Source organism: Phocoena sinus, chromosome 7 (assembly GCF_008692025.1).
Source record: "Phocoena sinus isolate mPhoSin1 chromosome 7, mPhoSin1.pri, whole genome shotgun sequence".
NCBI lineage: Eukaryota > Metazoa > Chordata > Mammalia > Artiodactyla > Phocoenidae > Phocoena > Phocoena sinus.
The window spans coordinates 6,739,921-6,762,336 of NC_045769.1; the positions used below are offsets into that span (position 1 = coordinate 6,739,921).

General features: G+C 45.5%; 1 protein-coding gene and 1 pseudogene across 7 annotated transcripts in view; both read right to left on the minus strand.

Moving 5' to 3' along the window:
- Window positions 1–15,967, minus strand: part of DGKD (diacylglycerol kinase delta) — a 109,801-nt gene extending 93,834 nt beyond the window's left edge. For all 7 annotated transcript variants that reach the window (XR_004350663.1, XM_032636885.1, XM_032636884.1 and 4 more), the window contains exon 1: window positions 15,802–15,967. Coding sequence is in view for 6 of the 7 variants with exons in the window: in XM_032636885.1 (XP_032492776.1) it covers window positions 15,802–15,957 (156 nt within the window). In the remaining variant the exon portion in view is untranslated. The remainder of the gene's footprint in view (window positions 1–15,801) is intronic.
- LOC116756491 overlaps window positions 1–22,416 on the minus strand; it is a 264,380-nt pseudogene that overhangs the window by 165,048 nt on the left and 76,916 nt on the right.

Sequence of the window (22,416 nt, forward strand, 5' to 3'; positions counted from 1 at the left end):
AAAGGCCACACACATATTTTATGATTCCATTTACGTGAAATATCCAGAACAGGCAAACCCACAGAGATGGAAAGCAGGGTAGTGGCTGCCAGGGGCTGAGGAAGAAGAGGGAGTGGGGAATGACTTCCTAATGCGGAAGGGGGTTTCAATGTGGGGGATAAAGAAGTTCTGGAAGTGAAAGTGGTGATGGAAGGGTGACCCTCTTCCATCTTACCCCAAGGACAAAGCACTGCTCATCCTGGAGCTTGAGGAGCCAGGCCCAGGAAAACCACCACAAACCAGGCACCCTCACCTTCAGATGCAGAAGAACAGAGCCAGCCAGAAATGGGTGGCAGGTGACCCAAAACCTCACACTACTCAGACCAAGATGGCGGGGAGAATCACTGGACCTGGGCCCAGTCTCATATGGGACTCACATTTCTTCCAGAGCCAAGCACACAGCTAACAGCAGTTCAAACCCACAGACCAGCAAATACCATTCAAGGATCAATAAATCAAAACAAAAAAGTGGAGGTGGGAGTTTGAAGATATACGATAAAGCACATACATAAATCTGAAATGAATTATTACAGAAAACGGAAGACCTTTTTAGAATATATGTGCTTCCTGTAAAAGATTACAGGAGGACACTGCCTCTACTAAAAAATTAAAGTTAATTTTTTTTTAAAGAACAGGGAGCACCAATGTGAACAATATGAAATTAAAAGACAACAAGCTAAGATACAGGCCATGATTAGGATAGGAAGCAAAAATAATCACACTACAGCAGAATTAAAATCCACATGGAAGGGGCTACAGGGGAAATGCACACTGCTGAAAACGTCATTGATGGTGCACAGGACAAAACAGGTGCCCACAGAATGCTGCTGGATACACTGGAGAGGAGAAAAGACTGAGAGAAAAGCTCATGGACATAGTGGTGAAGGGACAGATTATCTAACCTACAAATAATAAGAACCACCCGAAAGGAACACAAAATAAATGGAGATGCAATAATCAGAGGTAGAGAAGACAAAAGCTTTCCACCTCATTTATTAATACTGCCCCAAAAAGGAAAGCAAAGAGCTGCCAGGCTGATGTGCTGAAATCACTGTCTGTCCCAGGCACAGGAGAGAGAAGGACAGCATCACACATGGGCCATCCCCTCTGCCCTGCAACCCCACCTCTGGGCTCCATCCTGAAGATTAAAAGACAGATCGTGACACAGCAAGCAAGCTCTCAAAGACCAAAGAGCCAGCTTGAAGGGGCTCTCCTGGGAAAATGGGGACAATCTGAGCATGAAAAAGAATGACTATAACTGATTACAAAACTGAATAAAAAGTCATGAATCCATAGTGATAACCCCCCCCTCCCCCAGCAGAGAGAGAAACAAAACAAAACCATTTGCCTCCACTAGGGACGACTATTCTACCAAACCCTTACTTTGAAAATTGGTAATTAAACAGAAAGAATCCAGCAATTACCCTGCCTTTGGTAGGAAGAAATGTAGTCGTTCCCCAGCTGAACTGGGAAAAATTTACCAAATACCAACAGATAATTGTGGAAGAAACGACAGAAAGCTGAGGGAGGGGGTAGGTCCATTTTTCAAACTCTCAAGCTCTCTTAATAAAACTGACTCAGGCCAGTTAATTATGTATAAATGATGAAAATCATTTGGTAAAAAGTTGTTGGATAAAAGGATTATTTGCAGGGTGTCTAGGAATCACCTCTCAGATTACTTCCTAATCTCAAAGAAGGAAATCCACATTTCCAATAGAAATATCTAGCATCTCCACATAAACCAAATGAGGACACAGCAGAGGAGACTGCCTGCCTGACAGGACATGGAACATCCCACACCTAGGAGATTTGCCCAAAACATCAACCTGAATATAATTGAGTCTTCAAACCTCTCTTCCAGCTTATAGCAAATACAGAGTATAAAAGAACGATGCAAAAGAAACCATGAGGAAACAATCAGACAAATCCAGAAACAGATTTTACAAGACAACTGCCCTTGCCTCTTCCAAAAGTCAATGTCAGGGAGGGGAGGGGAGGGGAGGGGAGGGGAGGGGAGGGGAGGGGAGGGGAGGGGAGGGCGAAGGTTGCTGAGGGCAGCTGTCCTAGGTTAAGAGACTAAAGAGATACAACCAATGCATGAATTTTGATTGGTACATGGTTCCCAAAAGGGAGGCTATAAAAGGCATTTTTGGTTCAACTGGGGAAAACTAAAAAGGATATAGATATTAGAAAATTACAATTAATATCTTAGGAATAATAATGGTATATAGGAAAATGTCCTTATTTTTTGGAGTACTTATTTGTAGGAGTTTAGGTGTAAAAATGGACCATACAGGAAATGTCATTTTTAGAAGATACACACTGAGCTCTTTAGGGACAGACTGTCATGATGCCTACAAATGGTTTAGTAAATCATTTATTTCTATTTAATACATATAGATAAAGCATATTTGGTAATATGTTACCAATTGCTGAATCTTGATAGTAAGTATATTGGGTACCTTTTCAATTTTTCACAATAAAAAACTGAAGAACCTTCCTTGCAAAGGTATTCTTCACAGAATATGTGGTACAACCATTACAAAGGATAAGAAAAAAGAGATTGTAATAACATGGAGAAATGCTCATAACATTAAAGTGAAAACTTACATATAGTTTCATTTCAACTAAATTAAACATATCCAGAAAAATCGTTCAGAAGGAAACACCAAAGTAACAATAACGCTAGTGCCGGTGGACCTCCAGGTGCTGAAATCAGTGACTGACTTTCTTCCCTAGCCCTCGCCCAACTCTCCTACTTTCTTCTCAGACTGGTCCTCCTCCTCTACTCACTTCCTAAAAGCCAGTGGCCCCAGATCTGCCCAGACCCCCTTCCACTATCCACTATTCTCCCTCTCAGGCTCTGAGGAACCATTCCTACTGTTTGCGCATGACTGTTATGGGGCTGGACAGAACACAGTAGGAAGAGGTGTAATCTGGAATCTATGAGACCCAGGTGGCTTCAGGGCACACCCACAAGCCACCTAACTGCCTCTGTGTCCCTCATCTGTGAAGCTGGTGTGGTTGAGAAGAAGAGGATCCTGGACACCATGCAGCAGAGCTCAGTGAGAGCAGAATCCCCAGAGCTGGTCCTCAGTGGTCCTCAGCCACAGCTCCTCCTTGGAAAGAGCTCCATTCGCCAGCCAGTCACGTGAACCATGAGCCTCCTCCTCCCCCTCCTCCTCCTCCTTCCCCTCCCCCTCCTCTCCAACACCCCCATCAAACCATCACCGAGTTCTCACAATGTCAAATCCAACTAATTCTCTCCATCACCACTACCACAACCCTGGCCCAGGCTACCATCATCTCTCACCACATGTGTCAGCCAGCACCCACTCAGGCGGCCACAACACAGCCAGAGAAATCTTTCCAACCTGGATCAGATGTCTCACTCCTTCCTAAAATCTTAAAGCAATAGTATCCCACTATTACAGAGCTTCTACCCAGCTCCCCAGCCTCATGGCACAATCAAGGTCTCCTCAACTCTTGCTAACTCTATCCACACCAGCTTTCTTTCAGCCTCTTGATTTCGCCAAGCTCCCCCTGGCCACAGGGCCTTTGCATACCTCTTTGACCAACTACCTCCTCCATATCTTTTTTTTTAAATCCTTTTCAGTACAGCACAGGGAATATAATGACTTTAAATGGAGTACAATCTATGAAAATATTGAATCACCATGTTGTACAACGGAAACTGATATAATGCTGTAAATCAACTATACTTCAACTTAAAAAATCTTTTTCATTACAAAATAGCACACATAAACTCCATGAAACAAAAATGTACAATTATCACAAGTTGAGAACCCAATCAACCACCAGCTAGGTGAAGAAACAACACTACTGGCCCTACAGAAGCTCCCTCTCTCAAGGTCCATCCAGTCACTACCCACCACTTCCCACCACCCCGACTTCTCTGGTAATCGTCTTTCTTGCTCGTAGCTTAAACACACAAGCAGGCAAGTCTAAACTCCTTAGTGTCCTACCTGTTCTGAACTGGATGTAAACGGAATCATACAGAATGTACTCTTTTATGTCTGGCTTTTTTGGCCTGCAGCATTAATGGCTGTGATTAATCCTTAAATCAGCAGGTAGCAGTAGTTCATTTTCACTGATGTACAGCATCCTCTTGTAAGAACATACTATAATTTATCAATTCTACTGCTGACAGACACTTGGGTTGCTTCCACTTTTGAGCTGTTACAAATAATACACTAGTAATATTCTTGTACATGCCTCTTGGAGTACATTTGCTTACATAAAGCTATTAGATATATACCCAGAAGCAGAATTGCTGAAACATAGGGTATACATGCCTTCAACTTTAATAGATGCTGCTACAATATCTTGTAAAGTGGTGTTACCAATTTAATATTCCCACCAGAGCACTCCCTTGCTCCACATCCTCACTCACACCTGAAGAGACGCCATATGGAAGATATGTATAGGGCAAGATACTGGGGGTTGGGGGGTAGAGCATCCATGCCTGCTCTGGGTGTGCCACCCTCCCAGCATATTAATGCATTCACCAACCCAGAAGCTCCCCGAATCTCCTTGTTAAAGAGATTTTATAACTCAAACCTCCAGCCCCACTCCACTCCTAGGAAGCTGGGGGTAAGTTGGGGGGGTCTCTATTTCCTGGAAGATTTTATGTAAAACTGGTATTATTTCTTCCTTAAATGCTTAGAATTCACTGGTAAAGTCATCTGGGCCTAGAGTTTTCCTTGTTGGAAGATTTCAAATTATGGATTCAATATCTTTAATAGTTATAAAGACAATTTACATTTCTATTTCCGTGTCAGCTTTAAGTCGTGTTTTTCTAGGAATTTGTCCACTTCATCTAAAGATTCAAATGTACTTGTATAAAGTTGTTTATAATACCTGCCTACTCTTTTTAACATCTGCAAGATCTTCGATGATGTCCTTTTTCATTCCTAACATTAATTATTTGCTTTCTCTAATTTTTTCCTGATTACTCCTGCTGGGGTTTGTCAATTTTTTTTTCCCAAAGACTTCATTTTTGCCATTGTTTATCCTTTCTAATGAATATTTTTCATTTCGTTAAATTCTGCTCTTCAGGGCTTCCCTGGTGGCGCAGTGGTTGAGAGTCCGCCTGCCGATGCAGGGGACACGGGTTCGTGCCCCGGTCCGGGAAGAGCCCACATGCCGCAGAGCGGCTGGGCCCGTGAGCCATGGCAGCTGAGCCTGCGCTTCCGGAGCCTGTGCTCCGCAACGGGAGAGGCCACAACAGTGAGAGGCCCATGTACGGCAACAACAAAAAACTTCTGCTCTTCATTATTTCCTTCGTTCTGTTTTCTTTGAATTTAATGTGTTGCTAGCCTTCTAATCACCTAATACACAGCCTAGCTCATGGATTTTCAGCAGTCTTCTTTTGTAACATAAATGCATTTAAAGATATAAACCTCCCTCTAAACATGACTTCAGCTGTATCCCATTAGTTATACGTAGTTTGCTATCATTCAACTGAAAACATTTTCTAGCTTTGACTCATAAGTTATTTGGAAACAAATTTCGAAATTTCCAGATACATGAGGATTTTCATTTTACTGATTTCTAGCTTAATTCCACTGTTGTTAGAGAACACAGTCTGTGTAATTTCAATATTTTGAAATTTGTTGAGAATTGCCTTGTGGCCAGCACATACTGAATTTTGACCAATGTGTCCTGTGCTTTTGAAAAGAATTTCGATTCTGCAATTGCTCGGTACAGTGTTCTATATACGTCCATTAGGTCAAGTTTAGTACTTTGTTGTTCAATTTTTCTTTATTTTTACAAATTTTTGTCTGCTTATCATAACAGCCTCTGAAACAGGTGTGTTTAATATCCCACTATGATCATAGATTTATTTCCATTACAGTTGTATTAATTTTTCTTCTAAATATTTTGAAGTTACATTAGGTATATAAAGAGTTTAAATTATTATATCTAAAATAAAACTTTTATCATTTATCATATCTTTATCTCTAATAATAAATTCTGCCCTCAAAGACTATTTTGTCTGACATTAAAATACTATAGCAACTTTCTCTAGGTTGATGTGTGCATAGTATTTTTTCCCATTCTTTTACTTTCAATCTTTTTTTTTTTTTTTTTTTTTTTTTTTCTTCGCGGTACGCGGGCCTCTCACTGTTGTGGCCTCTCCCGCTGTGGAGCACAGGCTCCGGACGCGCAGGCTCAGCAGCCATGGCCCACCCGCCCAGCCACTCCGCGGCATGTGGGATCCTCCCGGACCGGGGCACAAACCCGTGTCCCCTGCATCGGCAGGCGGACCCTCAACCACTGTGCCACCAGGGAAGCCCTCAATCTTTTTATATCCTTCTGTTTTAAATATATCTCTCTTAAATAACCTGGTCTGCTTTTGTTTTCTTACCTGTCTGACAATCTCTGACTTTTAACGGGAGCATTCAAATTCACTTATATTTAACGTGATTATTGTTATATTGGGATTTAAGCCTATCCACTTACTGTTTGCTTTCTCTTTGTTCCACTTGATCAATGTTTCCTTTTCTCTCTTTTTTTTTTAATTTTATTGAAGTATAGTTGATTTACAGTGTTGTGTTAACTTCTGCTGTACAGCAAAGTGATTCAGTTATACATATATATATATACACATTCTTTTTTAGATTCTTTTTCATTATGGTTTATCACAGGATAATGAATATAGTCCCCTGTGCTATACAACAGGATCTTGTTGTTTATCCATAACAGTTTGCATCTGCTAATCCCAAACCCCCAATCCCTCCCTCTCCCTTTTCTCTCCTTTCTTGCCTTCTTTCAGATTTGGAATTTCTTATTATTCAATTTTTCTTGCCTTTTAGCTTAGATACCATATTATCTTTCACAATTTAGTGGCTGCTGCACAGATTACAACATGTATCCCTGACTTGCCTAATATTAATTGGTTCTTTTTTCTTTTTCCTGGAATTGCAAGGAAAACTTTAAACAGTTTTATACCATTTACCTCCCTTCTGACTTACATACCGTTGCTATGTATTTTAATTCTATATATATTTCAAACCCAAAGACAGATGGAGAGATATACTATGTTCTTGGATTGGAAGAATCAACATTATGAAAATGACTATACTACCCAAAGCAATCTACAGATTCAATACAATCCCTATCAAACTACCATTGGCATTTTTCACAGAACTAGAACAAAAAATTTCACAATTTGTATGGAAACACAAAAGATCCCGAATAGCCAAAGCAATCTTGAGAAAGAAAAACGGAGCTGGAGGAATCAGGCTCCCTGACTTCAGACTATACTACAAAGCTACAGCAATCAAGACAGTATGGAACTGGCACAAAAATAGAAATATAGATCAATGGAAGAGGATAGAAAGCCCAGAGATAAACCCACGCACATATGGTCACCTTATTTTTGATAAAGGAGGCAAGAATATACAATGGAGAAAAGACAGCCTCTTCAATAAGTGGGGCTGGGAAAACTGGACGGCTACATGTAAAAGAATGAAATTAGAACACTTCCTAACACCATACACAAAAATAAACTCAAAATGGATTAAGGACCTAAATGTAAGGCCAGACACTATAAAACTCTTAGAGGAAAACATAGGCAGAACACTCTATGACATCAATCACAGCAAGATCCTTTTTGACCTATCTCCTAGAGAAATGGAAATAAAAACAAAAATAAACAAATGCGACTTAATGAAACTTAAAAGCTTTTGCACAGCAAAGGAAAACATAAACAAAATGAAAAGACAGCCCTCAGAATGGGAGAAAATATTTGCAAATGAAGCAACTGACAAAGGATTAATCTCCAAAATTTACCAGCAGCTCATGCAGCTCAATATCAAAAAAACAAACAACCCAATCCAAAAATGGGCAGAAGATCTAAATAGACATTTCTCCAAAGAAGATATACAGATTGCCAACAAACACATGAAAGGATGCTCAACATCAGTAATCATTAGAGAAATGCAAGTCAAAACTACAATGAGGTATCACCTCACACTGGTCAGAATGGTCATCATCAAAAAATCTACAAACAATAAATGCTGGAGAAGGTGTGGAGAAAAGGGAACCCTCTTGCACTGTTGGTGGGAATGCAAAATTAATACAGCCACTATGGAGAACAGTATGGAGGTTCCTTAAAAAAACTAAAAATAGAACTACCATATGACCCAGCAATCCCACTGTTGGGCATATACCCTGAGAAAACCATAATTCAAAAAGAGTCATGTACCACAATGTTCACTGCAGCTCTATTTACAACAGCCAGGACATGGAAGCAACCTAAGTGTCCATCAACAGATGAATGGATAAAGAAGATGTGGCACATATATATACAATGGAATATTACTCAGCCATAAAAAGAAACGAAGTTCAGTTATTTGTAGTGAGGTGGATGGACCTAGAGACTGTCATACAGAGTGAAGTTAAGTCAGAAAGAGAAAAACAAATACCGTATGCTAACACACATATATAGAATCTAAAAAAAAAAAAAGGTTCTGAAGAACCTAGGGGCAGGACAAGAATAAAGATGCAGACATAGAGGATGGACTTAAGGACATGGGGAGTGGGAAGGGTAAGCTGGGAAGAAGTGAGAGAGTGGCATGGACATACATACACTACCAAATGTAAAAGAGATAGCTAGTGGGAAGCAGCCGCATAGCACAGGGAGATCAGCTGGGTGCTTTGTGACTACCTAGAGGGGTGGGATAGGGAGGTTGGGAGGGAGACGCAAGAGGGAAGAGATATGGGGATATATGTATATGTATGGCTGATTCACTTTGATATAAAACAGAAACTAACACACCACTGTAAAGCAATTATACTCAAATAAAGATGTTAAAAAAAAAATTTAGCAGTTGATAATCATTCAGTTTTCCATATCAGTGCCCTTTTCTTTGCTCTTCTTTCCTTCCTGAAACACTAACCCTTCACCTAAGATCATTTTCCTTTAGCCAGACACAAACAAAAACACCCCCTGATGTTTCCTTCATTATGGGTCTGCACACAAAAAATTGATTTTGTTTATTTGAAAACATCTTTATTTCAGCTTTATTTCTGAAGGATCTTTTGGCTGAGTAATGAATTAGGGTTAGCAGTTTCTTCCAGCACTTAAATTTTGATTGACTTCTGCTTCCATGGCTTCTGTTAAGAACACAGCTGTCAGTCTCACTGTTGCTCTTTTGAGGGTAATCTGTCTCCAGTTGCTTTCAAGACTCTTCATCTGTGGTTTTCAGCAGTTTTATTAAGTGATAGGTGAGGCTTTCTTTGTGTTCACAGGCTACTGAATCTGTGGGTGGTGCCTTTTAATAGTTGTGGGAAGTTCTCAGGCATTATCTTTACAAATGTTGTTTCTGCCCAATTTTCTCATAAAAGACCTTTTCACTATTATCTCTGACTCCTGCCTTATCTGCTAATTTCTCCACTTTTTTTTGTCTCCAGGCTTCCTTATGGGTAATTTTCTTTTGAGCTGTCTTCTGCGCCACTGAATTCTTTCTTCAGCCGTGTCTATTCTACCCTTCCTTTGAGAACTTAACTTTATTACATTTGCCAGTTTTAGAATTTTCATTTGGTTCTTTTTTAGTTTCTAGTTCTCTGCCAGAATTCTCAGTCTGGTCTTTTATCTCCTTAAACATAGTAAGCATAGTTGTTTCAAAATCTGTGTCTGATGTCTAGAGCCCCTGTTTATCTGTCTTTATAGTCTGCTGTTTCCCTTGGTTTTAATTCACATGGCCTTGCCTCCCCATGTGTCTGTTCTTCACTGAAGACAAAACAATGAATTTACAACATGGCTTGTGAAAATAACTGGACGACTGGATGATGTCACCTCCCTCTACAGAGGACTGAAGTTGCTTCTGTTAAGCACCTAAAAACAACAGCACTCTGGGATTACCTTAATTTCAGAGAACTGACATGCTATGAAGCATGACTGCAGCCTTTGGAAGTCCTACTTCTAATCCTCCTCATTCCTTGGAAGTGGCTTTTTGGCATCCTAAACCAAATTGAGGGAGCTCACCAAGGACTGCTGCCCTTTGGCAGATTCCAATACCTCAGGTCCCACAGGCATTTCTGACTGCTTCAGCCCCTCGACATCCCCTTCAGAGTCAGTATATGCCCTACATTAGTTTCCTGTGGCTGCCCTATAACCAAGGCCACAGACTGGGAGGCTTAAACAACAGAAATGTGTTGTTCCACAATCCAGGAAGCTAGAAGTCCAAAATCAAGGTGTCAGCAGGGCCACGCTCCCTCTAAAGGATCCAGGGGAGATTCTATTACCTCTTCTAGGGGCCCCACCTGGTCCTTGGTTTGTGACAGCACAGATCTAAATCGCTGGCTCTGTTTTCATATGGCTTTTTTCTCTGTGTGTTCCTTTGTGTCCAAATCTTTCTCCTCTTTCTTTTACAAAGACACCAGACATTAGATTTAGAGTCCTTTCATCACCAAAACAACCCTACAGTACCTATGTGGTTATTCTATTAACGCCTTCTTCAGACTACTAGCTCTAGGGGTGTTCTTTGTTGCTCAGGAAGGTCCCCCCAAGTGCCAGCACACAGAACAATTTTAAGGTCTCCACTATTTGCTCAGTTAAACTGAATCTGTGAAATAAAGAAAATAACACCTAGCCCATGCTATTCCCACTAGTATTCAATAAATTAACAATTTTTAAAAAAGATACTCACTGTTAATTGTCTGCCAGATTTGTTTTTATTTGCTATTCTGGCTGCTAGAGATGGAGACTCACCCAGATCAGCTTGAGCTGGGGGTGGAGGGGTTCAGGGGGATGGCTAGTGGTCAAGATATAAAAAGTGAACAATCAGAAAGACAGAAATAATCATAAAAGCAACCATTTATTGAATGCTCATAATATGCCAGGCTCGACGCTAAGTAAGCATTGCACAAAGACTACTCCACTTGATTCTATGAGTTATCATCATCATTTTTATTTTACAGATCTGAGAACTATTATTATCATTTATATTTTGCAGAGATAGAAACTGAGGCTCAGGAACACACACCTAACATTTACTGTCACCACTCGTTACCCAAGAACTAGTATTTTCCCTATTTACAGATAAGGAAACCAAGTCTTGAGAGGTTTGGAGACTTGTTCGTGACACCAAAGTTTAGACTCTTAAATACTGCTACATACTAGCTTTAAAAAAAACCTTTTAGGGACTTCTCTGGTGGTCCAGTGGTTAAGAATCCATCTTGCAATGCAAGGGATGCCACTTCCATCCCTGGTCAGGGAACTAAGATCCCACATGCTTTGGGGCAACTAAGCCTGCGAGCCACAACTAGAGAGAGGACCACGTGCCACAACGAAAGATCCCAGGTGCTGCAACTAAGACCCGACACAGTCAAAAAATAAATATTTAAAAAAACAAAAACAAAAACTTTAATACCACTTCACACCCATTAGGATAGCTATAATCAAAAAGATAAAACAACTGAGGACATGGAGAAACTGGAACCCTCATACCTTACTGGTGGAAATGTAAAATAGTGCAGTCACTTTGGAAAACAGTCTGGCAGTTTCTCAAAGACTAAGCATAGAGTTACCATGTGACCCAGCAAACCTACTTCTAGGTACATATCCACCAGAAATGAAACATATGTACACACAGAAATATGTACACGAATGTTCACAGCAGCATTATCCAGAATAGCCAAAAAGTGAAAATCACCCAAATGCCCAGCAACAGATGAATGTAAATAAACGGTATATTACTCAGCAGTAAAACGAAAAGAAGTACTGGCACAGGCTACAACATGGATGAATTTTGAACACATTTTACTAAGTGAAAGAAACCAGACACAAAGGGTACATACTACATATTATATTTATATGAGATGTCCAGAATCAGCAAATCCACAAAATAGAAAGCAGACTAGCAGTTGCCTAGGGTTGAGAGAGTTGGGAAAAAATGGGGAGTAAATGCTAATGGTTTCTATCTTTTTTCGTTGCGCTGGGCCTTCATTGCTGCACGTGGGCTTTCTCTAGTTGTGGTGCACAGGCTTCTCATTGCAGTGGCTTCTCCTGTTTCGGAGCATGGGCTCTAGATGTGCGGGCTTCAGTAGTTGTGGCATGCGGGCTCAGTAGTTGTGGCTCGAAGGCTTCTAGAGCGCAGGCTCAGTAGTTGTGGCACACGGGCTTAGTTGCTCTGTGGCATGTGGGATCTTCCTGGACCAGGGATCGAACCTGTGTCCCCTGTATTGGCAAGCGGATTCTTAACCACTGTGCCACCAGGGAAGTCCCATGGGTTTCTTTTTGGGGTGATGAAAATGTTCTAAAGCTGACTGTGGTAATGATTACACAACCGTAAATATACTAAAAAACACTGAACTGTACACTTTAAATGAGTGAGCTGTACGGTATGTGAATTTTATCTTAGTAAAGCTGTTTTTTAAGTATTTTACAACTTGAACATTTTACTTAATTTCTACTAGTCTTCATTTCACAATGGAAAAAATACTTTGTTTAAATGTGAAATTAAGAATATAAGCATGTTAATGCACAAAGCCAAAAAATGTTAACTTTTTTAAAATTTTTAAATAAATTAAGCTCCATCTTAACTGATAAGGCTTCACAGAATCACACTGTTCTCTACTCAGATTTCAGAATACCTTATAATGTGTTCATAAGCTAATTTACCAGTGTATTAGTTCCATTTTCTTTTTTCCACACTAGCCATGTGGTCCTATAAAGTCACTACTGTGTACTATGGTAAGGAAATGAAATGAAGTAATGTGTTTGCTGGGGAGAGTTGGAACATATGAAAATATCAGACGTACATGAAATGCTAAACTAATAAACAGCCATCTCAAATCTATACACATCAAATTTTCAAAGACTTTCCCCATCAAAGACTTGGGAAAAAGTTTTAAAAGAACCTCACGAATAAAGATTTTTTTTGGCGTTTGATAAGGCTTCTCTTTACACATGTCCTTATGGCCTTATTTCTCAAAGTCTGGTCCATGACCAGCAGCAGCAGCATCTCCTGGGAGGTGATAAATGCAGAACCTCTAGCCCCACTCCAGACCTACTCAACCAGAATCTGCATTTTAACAAGATCCCGAGGGGACGTGTCCGCACATGAAAATCCGAGAAGCACTGTCATAAGATACCCCCTTTTCTTTCCCATTAAGACAGCTCTAGCTTGCACTGGACTGATGTTTCAAAAACCTGCCATACAGACAGCTCTGGTCCTGGGCCAGCTTGTCCTCAGTTCCACTCCTCACTCTCCTGCTCTACTCCAAACTGCTGATCCCTGCAGGCTGGGTTTCCCAGGCAGGAGGGGGCATGGGGTGAGTCTCCAGGAGCAGCTGTGTCCTTCCAGGCCTCCAGCCCACGCCAGATGACCCATGGTGGTTCCAGCCTCTGGCGAGTCGTAGTTGTTCCTGATGTGCTGCCTCCCGGCTTGTCTTCCAGCTTCCTGTTTGCTGCCTCATCGCGGGGTTACCTCACTGCCCACTGTTTGCATTCTCAATTCTTCAGCACCTGTGCGACCACTCCCCATTGAACTCCCTCTGTTTTAAATACTTAAAGTGGGTCGCTCCTTTTTGGACTCAGAATGATACCCCATACCATTCTGGATATTTCCCCTGTGCACCACATATACCAGAGGAATTTTCTGAATGGCTTATCTGCTTTAAAAGGGGGAGTGGGGAAGGGAGGTTGGGAGCTACCACACACACAGTAAACCTCACATTCCACCAATCTCTAACAACCCAAAAGAAACTCAACCTTAAGCTATCTGTACAGCAGATGTGACTGTATTCAGAAACTCAAGTCCTCAGGGTGTATTTTTAACACTCTACCCATCACTCCTCAGCCAGAACAGCTGGTGTAACAGCTATTGTTTTAAGAGGGAAAAAAAAAAGACTCCTTAAGAACAGAATTCTGGACAAACAGTGGAATCTCTGAGAGATCAAATCTTAATGACAGTTGTAAATCACATGATCCACCCCATACTGGGCACACACCATGCTTGAGGACCAAGCAACAGGTGAGAACAACTCCTATCAGTACCATTTAGGGTTACTTGGAGATCTTTCTAAAAGCACCTCTGACCCATCACTCTCAGGCTCTGAATAATCCTTAGTGGCTCCCTCTTGCCCAAGGCCACAAACCCAACTCCAGGGCTATCCTTTCAAAATCCAGCCTGATCTACCTTTCCAGCCTCTTCCTCATTCCTCTCAATCTGACCCACTCACCTTCTGACCATTCCCAGGTGTGCCTAAACCTGTAGATACAACATTCAACTAGGTGGAAAGTCCCTCTTTCCTTACTTAGCCTGACAAACTGTTTCCCGCAAGATCCTGCCTCCCAGGGTAGCTGGATTCTCAGTCCTCTAAGCTTCCACAGCACTTACTACATCATACTGTCACATGGACAGATGTCCACCTCCTACAGGCTGGGAACCCCGAAATGGAGAAACTGCCTTCCATCTTGGGATCCTGACCATAGTTCAGATCCAGATCCAAGTTACTACCAGTGACACCCTGGGCAAGACATTTACCCTCTCCACCTCCAATTCCATACGAAGGGAATGACAGACAACACCCAACACGGTGGGTTATCACCAGTGCTAATGAGTTAACCCGTGTAAAGTGCCGTAAACTTAACCCAAGAAGAGTGCCTGGCACAAAATAAGCACTGGAGAATTGCTAGTTATAATTATTACTATTACTGTTATACCTGGAACAAAGGAGGTGTTCAATACCTATGCGCTGAATAACTGGAGCACTTCACAGTAAAACTGTTTGTAACATTGGGACAAAAGATTACCCCATCCCAGGTATCAGAGGCTGACATAAGATTAAGAAACGGCTCCCACGGTAAAAGTACCAGCTGAACTCACTGGCCCTGGAGGAAAAGCGCACTGCAGCGGGATGAGATAGTCTGTGCCAGCTGGATCTGCCCAGGCTGCCCACAGACCTAGTCTGCCCTCAGCCACCTGTCCAACCACCTGCCTGAGGAAGCCGTGTGCTAACACAGAGGGCTCACCTGCAGCAAAACCCAAAAGCAGTTTGCAACAGAAACCGCAATGGGAAAACAAAGGGTGCAACTTTACTCCTGCAGAAAGGAAATGCGTCTTTCTGCAGCTAATACTTCGCGTCTGGAGTTCTCCACCGAGAGTGAGATGCCAAGCGGGTGCGCAGCCAGGGACAGCCCCCCTCTCCCCGCTTTCCCGAGGAGGGAGAGAGAGATGGTCACGGGACGCGCATCCCTGCCCTTTCCCGCACGAAAATCCACGCGAGGGGAAGGAAGAGCCCCACACCTGGGTCCAATCGAATTTCTCAGGGGCCACAGGTGAGTGCAGAGCACCCAGCGAGAAAGAGCCCGATCCGTCCTCAGAAATGTGCAGAACCCGGGTCGGGGAGCGCTCGCCGGCCGGACGCAGCCAGAAGTCCCCATTTCTGGTGCGCTCGCCCCCCAGCCTGCAGGCCTGTCCCTCCCGGTCCTCGCGGCACGGGGCTTCCTCGCGGCCCGCCCCGCCAAGCGCCCTGCCGGCCCGGCCCCGCGCGGCGCCCACCTGCTCCCCGTCCCGGGGTCCCCGCCGCCGCCCCGCCGGGAGGCGCGCTCAGCCCCGGGCGCCTGGTCCGTTACCCCGTGGAGCGCGCTCCGTCCGAGCAGCGGCGCCCGGCGGGACCCTAGGCCGGGCCGGGCCGGGCCTGGGCGGCTGCTCGGGCCGAACTGCGGGCCTCACGGGGCTGCCGCGGCGTGAGGGGCGCGCGCCCGGGCCGCCGCCGCGGGCTCACCTTCTGGCGGATCTGGCCCGACGTGGACACCTTGCGGATGAGCTTCTGCGGGGAGCCGGGCTCCGCCTCGGGCTCGCTGTCGGACGACTCCTCAGGCGGCGGCGGCGGAGGCGGCTGCGGCGGACCCGGCTGAGGGGCACCCGCCGCCGCCGCCATGCTGCCGGGCCAGCGCGCGCACAGCGGGCGGGGGCGGGGCCGGGGCCGGGGCCGAGCCGGGCTGGGGGGCGGGGCCCGGAGGGGCGGGGCCTGGACCGCTGTCTCCAGCTCCGCCCCTCCGCGCCCCCTGCCGGCCGCGCGCGCAGCCGGAGGTGGCGCCCCTGCCGGGCGTCTCTTCGCCCCCACCGGTGGTGTCAGAGCCACAGGTTTTAGCATCTGTTTCTTTTCTTCCTGGGACACAATTTGTATGGGGTTTTTTATTTTTGTGTTCACTCTTTTTCATCTTTAATGTTCCCCTTCAAGAATGTAAGTGACCTCCAGGCGGCTCGGGACTGTCTTTCTTGCCCTGCATCGTGTCTCCAGCATCTAAAGCAGCGTCCGGCATTTAGTAGTTAGTTGCACGACAAACAGTTCGAGGAGTGGGTGAATGCATGCATGAATGCAGGAAAGAAAGTACTTGGACAGGCCTGTGGGATGCCGGAACAGGGATACACAGTTCCATCCGAGAAGGCTTCCTGGAGAAAAAGATAAAGTGAGACGGAAAATGTGAGCAGGAGTTATCCCTAACCGGGGACCCCTGTTCCAGGCCAAGAGATGAGATTGTGCAAAGACCTGGAGGCAAGAAAGCACATATCTCTGGAAAAAAGGGAAACTGTAGCCTAAAGGAAGGAAAATACTTGAAGAGATGAGCCTGGGGGCGGGCAGGTCAGACTGGGCCTTTGTAAACCTGATAAGGGGGTTGGTCTTTTAGGCTGAGTTCTGAAGGCAACAGGAAGCCCTTGAGCCATCTCAACCCTGGGCGGGGCTAAGTCACAAAGCTGAGGACTGTGATCCAGGCTTTTAAGCGATCGGGGCAGGTGGCTGCCCTGGATTACTGGGAGGGGCTGGGGAGACGGAGAAGTGGACTTCGGAGGGTAGCTGGAGGAGAGGCAGAGGCAATTTGGGATAAGCCCCTCCTTCCCAGCTAAGACAGCTGGAGGAGAGGGAGTGAAATTGGAGGTGAGTTTTTGCTGCCCTATGGGACATCCAGGTGGAGAAGGGTTTGGTGCCACCTGAGAAGGGCAAATCCTCTTTATAGACCCTATCTCCAAATACAGCCACATTCTGAGGTACTAAGGGGCTGCACAATTTTCCCCTTGCCCTTTCAAAGGGCTGCTCCTAGAGACACAGTGGCTCCTTGTCCTGCCTGCGGGTCAGCACACTCTGGCCCCCACTGCACTGGGCAATGCTTTCCAGAGGCAAAATAAGTGAGACACGCCCCCCCACCCCAGGGGCCACAGAGGAGCATCTGGTGTGGGGACATGGCCAGGGGAATGGATTCACTGCCAGGACAGAGCATATCAGGGCCTAATGCAGGAACACTCTGGGACACGCTGGAGACCCCTGGTGAACCCAGCTGTGCAGCCCAATGCGGTAGCCACTAGCCACATGTGGCTACTTCAATTTCAAGTTCAATTAATTAAAATTAAATTTTCAGTTCCTCGGTCACACTAGCCACATTTCAGCTGCATGTGGTTTAGCAGCTACCACACGGGACAGCACAAATATAGAAGATTTCCATCATCGCGGAAAGTTCCGCAATGCAGGACAGTGACGGCTCCCGTATACTGCCCACCGGCCACACACCAGACACTTGACCAGCGACTCTAGTCCACACACATGTCCCCCAGAGCAAGCTTGATGGTCTCATTCTAGAGATGAAGACCTGAGGTTCAGACACGTCTCCCAAGGAATTGATGAGAGGCAGAATTTGAACTTGGACTATGTGATTCCCAAGTCCTTGAACCTTCAGGGCTAGGCCTCCCAGGAAGCTGAGGCTCGAAGGAGCTCAGAGGGAGAAAGAGGAGAGAAGGGTCTTGTTATGGGCTGACTTGTGTCCCCGCTCCCAACATTCATACGTTGAAGTCCTAATCCTCTAGTACCTAAGAATGTGGCCGTATTGGGAGATAGGTAGGTAATCAAGTTAAGGAGGTAATCAAGTAAAAATGAGGTAATTTTAAGGAGGTAATCAAGTTAAAACGAGGCCATTAGGATGGGCCCTAATCCAATACAACTGGTGTCCTTACATCAATAAGAAGACATTTGGACGCAGACAGGCTCCGAGGGAAGACCATGTGAAGACACACAGAGAAGTCATCTGCGAGAAAAGGATAGAGGCCTCAGAAGAATCTGACCCTGCCGACACCTTGATCTCAGACTTCTGGTCTCCAGAATTTTGAGAAAATAAATTTCTGTTGTTTAGGCCCCCAGGTCTGTGGTACCTTGTTATGACAGCAAGGAGCTGGCTAATAAGGGCACAGAGGGGAGGGTGTCCTGCATCTCCATGGAGATTGGTGATTTTTGTATCAATTAATTACAATGTAGCGTGATACATAAGTGCAAAAATCTAAGGGTGTTATGGGGGAGGGACGGTACAGCAGGAGAAAGAGTTATAACTCTGCCGGAGGTGTCAGGGGAGCCTCTCCAGAGGACGGATTACCCCAGCCTGGTTTGGAGATTTGAACTGAAAGGCGAGGGGATGGAGGGAATTTTCCAGGAAAATACAAAAAGGCAGGAGACTACTAGGCGAGTTGGGAGGATGACAGGGATTTGCATTTGCTGCTGAGCCACTGGTCAGGTGGTGGGGAGTCTGGAAGGTGAGCTGCACCAGGACTCAAAGCAGCCTCTGTTTGACTCAGGAGCAAGGACGTTATCCTCTGGGCACCAGAGCCACTGAAGGGTTTTTGCAAAGCAGAGGAGGGTTCTATCCCTGGTCGGGGAACTAGATCCCGCATGCATGCCGCAAGAGTTCTCATGCCTCAACTAAGAGTCTGCATGCCACAACTAAAGATCCCATGTGCCGCAACTAAGACCGGGTGCAGCCAAAATAAATAAATAAATAAATATTTTAAAAAATAAAATAAAGTGACTTACCAATCCAGGCAATGCTGATTTGGGCCAGAACCGAGGAGGTAGTTGTGGAGGTGGAGAGAGGAGGTGACAGACAGAAGACGTAGTAGAGGGAAGAATAGGGACCAGGTGCTCCCTGGCAGGAGATTAGGGAGCGGGGCAAGTCGGAATGCCTCCCAGATACGGGGCTTTCCAGGGAAGAACGCCCCACTGAGCACAGTAGGCCTAGAGGAGAAGATGAACTTGGTTTGGAGCAAACTGAGCTTGAGATGCCTGGGTGTGCTGTTGCCTATGCCCGTTAGAGGCTCAGGGGATACCAGGGTTCCAGAATCCATCATTTTAGAGGCGAAAAGCCAAGGGCAGGAACGTGAACGCAAGGGAGAGTTGGGAGGCAGAGATTGTGGCTGAATAGGAGTCTATTTGCAATTATGAAAAAGTACTAGAAATTGTCACAGCCAAGAGGAGCCTAAGGGAATGTGATGACTAAATGTCATGTGGGATCTTGGAACAGAAGAAGGACATTAGGTAAAAACTAAGGAAATCTGAATAAAGAATGGGCTTTAGTTTAATAATAATACGTAAATATTGATTCATTCAGTGTGGCAAATGCACCACCCTAATGTAAGATGTTAATAATTTAGAGGAAACTGGGTATGGGGGAACTCACTGTACTTTCTTTGCAACTTTTCTGCAAATCTGAAACTATTTGAAAATAAAAAGTATATTTTTAAAAAGAGTATTAGGCTTAGTAAGAACTATATTATGTTCTTAAATCAGAGGAACATAACTGCCATATTTTCTCTGATGAGCAAAGAAGCCTTTGTGTTCTCTGGTGGCTGCAGAGTGCTGTCCCTTGGAGACCACCCCCAAGGTGGCACGCCTGTAAGAGCACATTCACCCGTACCTCCTTATGCAATGAGTCACGCTGTGAATCATCTCTAACAATATGCTGCTCCCCGAGTTTACCCCACCTTAAGGGCATATCAAGGTGGCAGTAATAACACACTTCACATCCAACCTAATCTTTCTTCTCGACCTGTCAATGTAGAAGTGCACCTCCTGTCAAAAAGAACCGCTTCACGTTAGAATAGATAAAGGATGCACTTGAAAACATGGGAATTATCTTATTTTATCCTGAACTGCGGTTATGATTGACATCTGGAGGAGGACATTGCTTTCCTGTGTGCGACACGTAGTTCCCCTTGCCCCCAGGACCTGCGTCAACCAAATACCACCCCCATACATTTCCAAGTGCACCCAGCTTCCGCCCCCTCCCTGCCCACCCCCCAAGCATAAGTAAACTAAACCCTTAGGGTCGTGATATTAGTGAAAAATGTTAAAGGAATAGGAAAACAGACACTCTAAAAAGAAGTTATCTACACGTGATAAAATTGTAGAGAACTAAATAGACACACACGAATACAAGTAAAAAGGCGGGAAATCTGAAAAAGATGGGTGGATTACAGCTACATGTGAATCTATAATTATCTCAATAATATTTTCAACTTAAAAAATAACTTAAGGGCAGCCATTGTTGAATCATAAATGCTCCGACACACACCCCCCCGCAGACTCTCATATACACATTCAGCAACAAAAGGTGAGCAAAGGGAATTCCCTGGCGGTCCAGTGGTTAGGACTCCGAGCTTCCACTGCAGGGGGCACGGGTTCAATCCCTGGTCAGGGAACCAAGATCCCGCATGACACACAGTGTAGCAAAAAAAAAAAAAAAAAAATGGTGAGCAAAGTTCTGGTTGTTATAGACTCAGGGAAACCAGAGTTTAAGTCTTGACTCCAACTCTCACTAGCTGTGTGACCTTGGGTAAGGTACATAATCTCTCTGAACTGCAGTTTCCTCATCTAACAAATGGGAAGCATAGTTGGAATGATTAGCTGTAACAGGTGAAGTGCCTAGCACAAGGCAGGTGCCCAATAAATAGCAGGGACCCCTACTTCTCCTTTGGTTGCAGGTTGCAGAACTTTGCCCCAAGTTCTCAGCTGCCGCTTTCTCCATGCAGCACCCTCAGCTCCTTTTCACCCTGTTTCTCCCACTGCACCTACCTAGAAAACCCTGGGCTGCACATCCAACCTGCACACGGGACATCCTGCCTTCCGACGCCAGAGCAGACGCAACGCCTCTAGAGCGCAGGCCCAGCCAAGCTGAGGTTCCATATTCCGTTCGGGGCAGCGGCTGCTCACTTCCTGCTCACACCCGCACGCCCTTGTAGGGGCGGCCAGCTGCAGATCGCAGACTAGCCAGCATGCGAAAGTCAGGCGTTTTGGTACCAGAATAACCTGGAGGGCCAGGGCTGTCCTGACCTCTGCTCTCCAGGGACTGGCCTTCCAGCTCTTCTCTCTGGCTCTCACACCCGCACAAAGGTCTGACCTATTCCTGCCCACCCTGACTTAGGATATCCTGGGGTCAAGAAATGCAGGAACCAACTGGCTGATCCTCTCACCGGGCCCTGCCAGGCAGACTCCCAAATCCCTGGCTCGCCCGGCATCTCGGGCGGGAGCCAACCACAGCCAACCTGTGGGCTTGTGGGGTAGGAGGGCAGCAGACGGGCTCAGATTCCCAGAGGAGCATGCCGCCCTCCCTGAGTATCCCGAGAGAGGGGTGTGGCTGGAGTGGAAGCCTGCCGATGGGGAAATCGTGTCTGACCCTGCAAACCCACAGCTTTTCACCTGTATATTTTTCTTAATTTATTTTGGCCACATCACGCAGCATGCGGGATCTCAGTTCCCTGACCAGGGATGGAACCCGTGCCCCCTGCGCTGGAAGTGCAGAGTCTTAACCACCGGACAGCCAGGGAAGCCCCGTGCCTGTATTGTTATTATCAGTCTTCCTCCTCCAGAAATGAATCCTCACCCCTGTCAATATCAGAATGCCTCATATCCAACACTCGAGTTCAGACCTTGCTCTGTGTGTATGGGATCCTGTCCAAGGTTCCCAAGTGGAGCCTCCGGTCTAAATCCCAGTCCCCAGGACACAAACCAGCCTGGAATCCTGCTGAACAAACCCAGATGTGGGAGCCTTCATATGCACGGAACCCACACTGTGTCTGGCCCTCCGCCACTGCTGTTTGTCCTGGAGACCTGACCCCGAGTGTCCAGCCCACACATGACCCCTCCCATTCACCCTCGTACCTCCTGTGAGCAGGTTAAACTGTACAGAACTCTCCAACCCCCTTTCATCCTATTCCCTTGAGACATGGACCAGAGCCTACACATCCCCCAAGCCCCTCCGTGGCCACCAAGAGAGCCATTCAGCCTCTCTGCCATCATTAGCAGGCCCCAAGGCCGGGGTACCATGGGCCAAGAAGGGGATTCTGCAAAGGACAGGGCCCTGGCATCACCTCCGTTACGTCTCCTCCTTTCCTCCCGGACGTGAGCATCCTTTCCCCCAACCCCTTCTATGCCCAATCTCAATGAAGACAGTCTAAACAAGAAGCCTGTCTGACTCACAGTGAACCCCCTCTTCTGGGACAACCCATTCCCGGGGCTGGGCTCTGCCATTGTTGGCCCCAGGGCACTGATCCCCTGACCGAAGCTGGGCCAGATTCTCCTGCC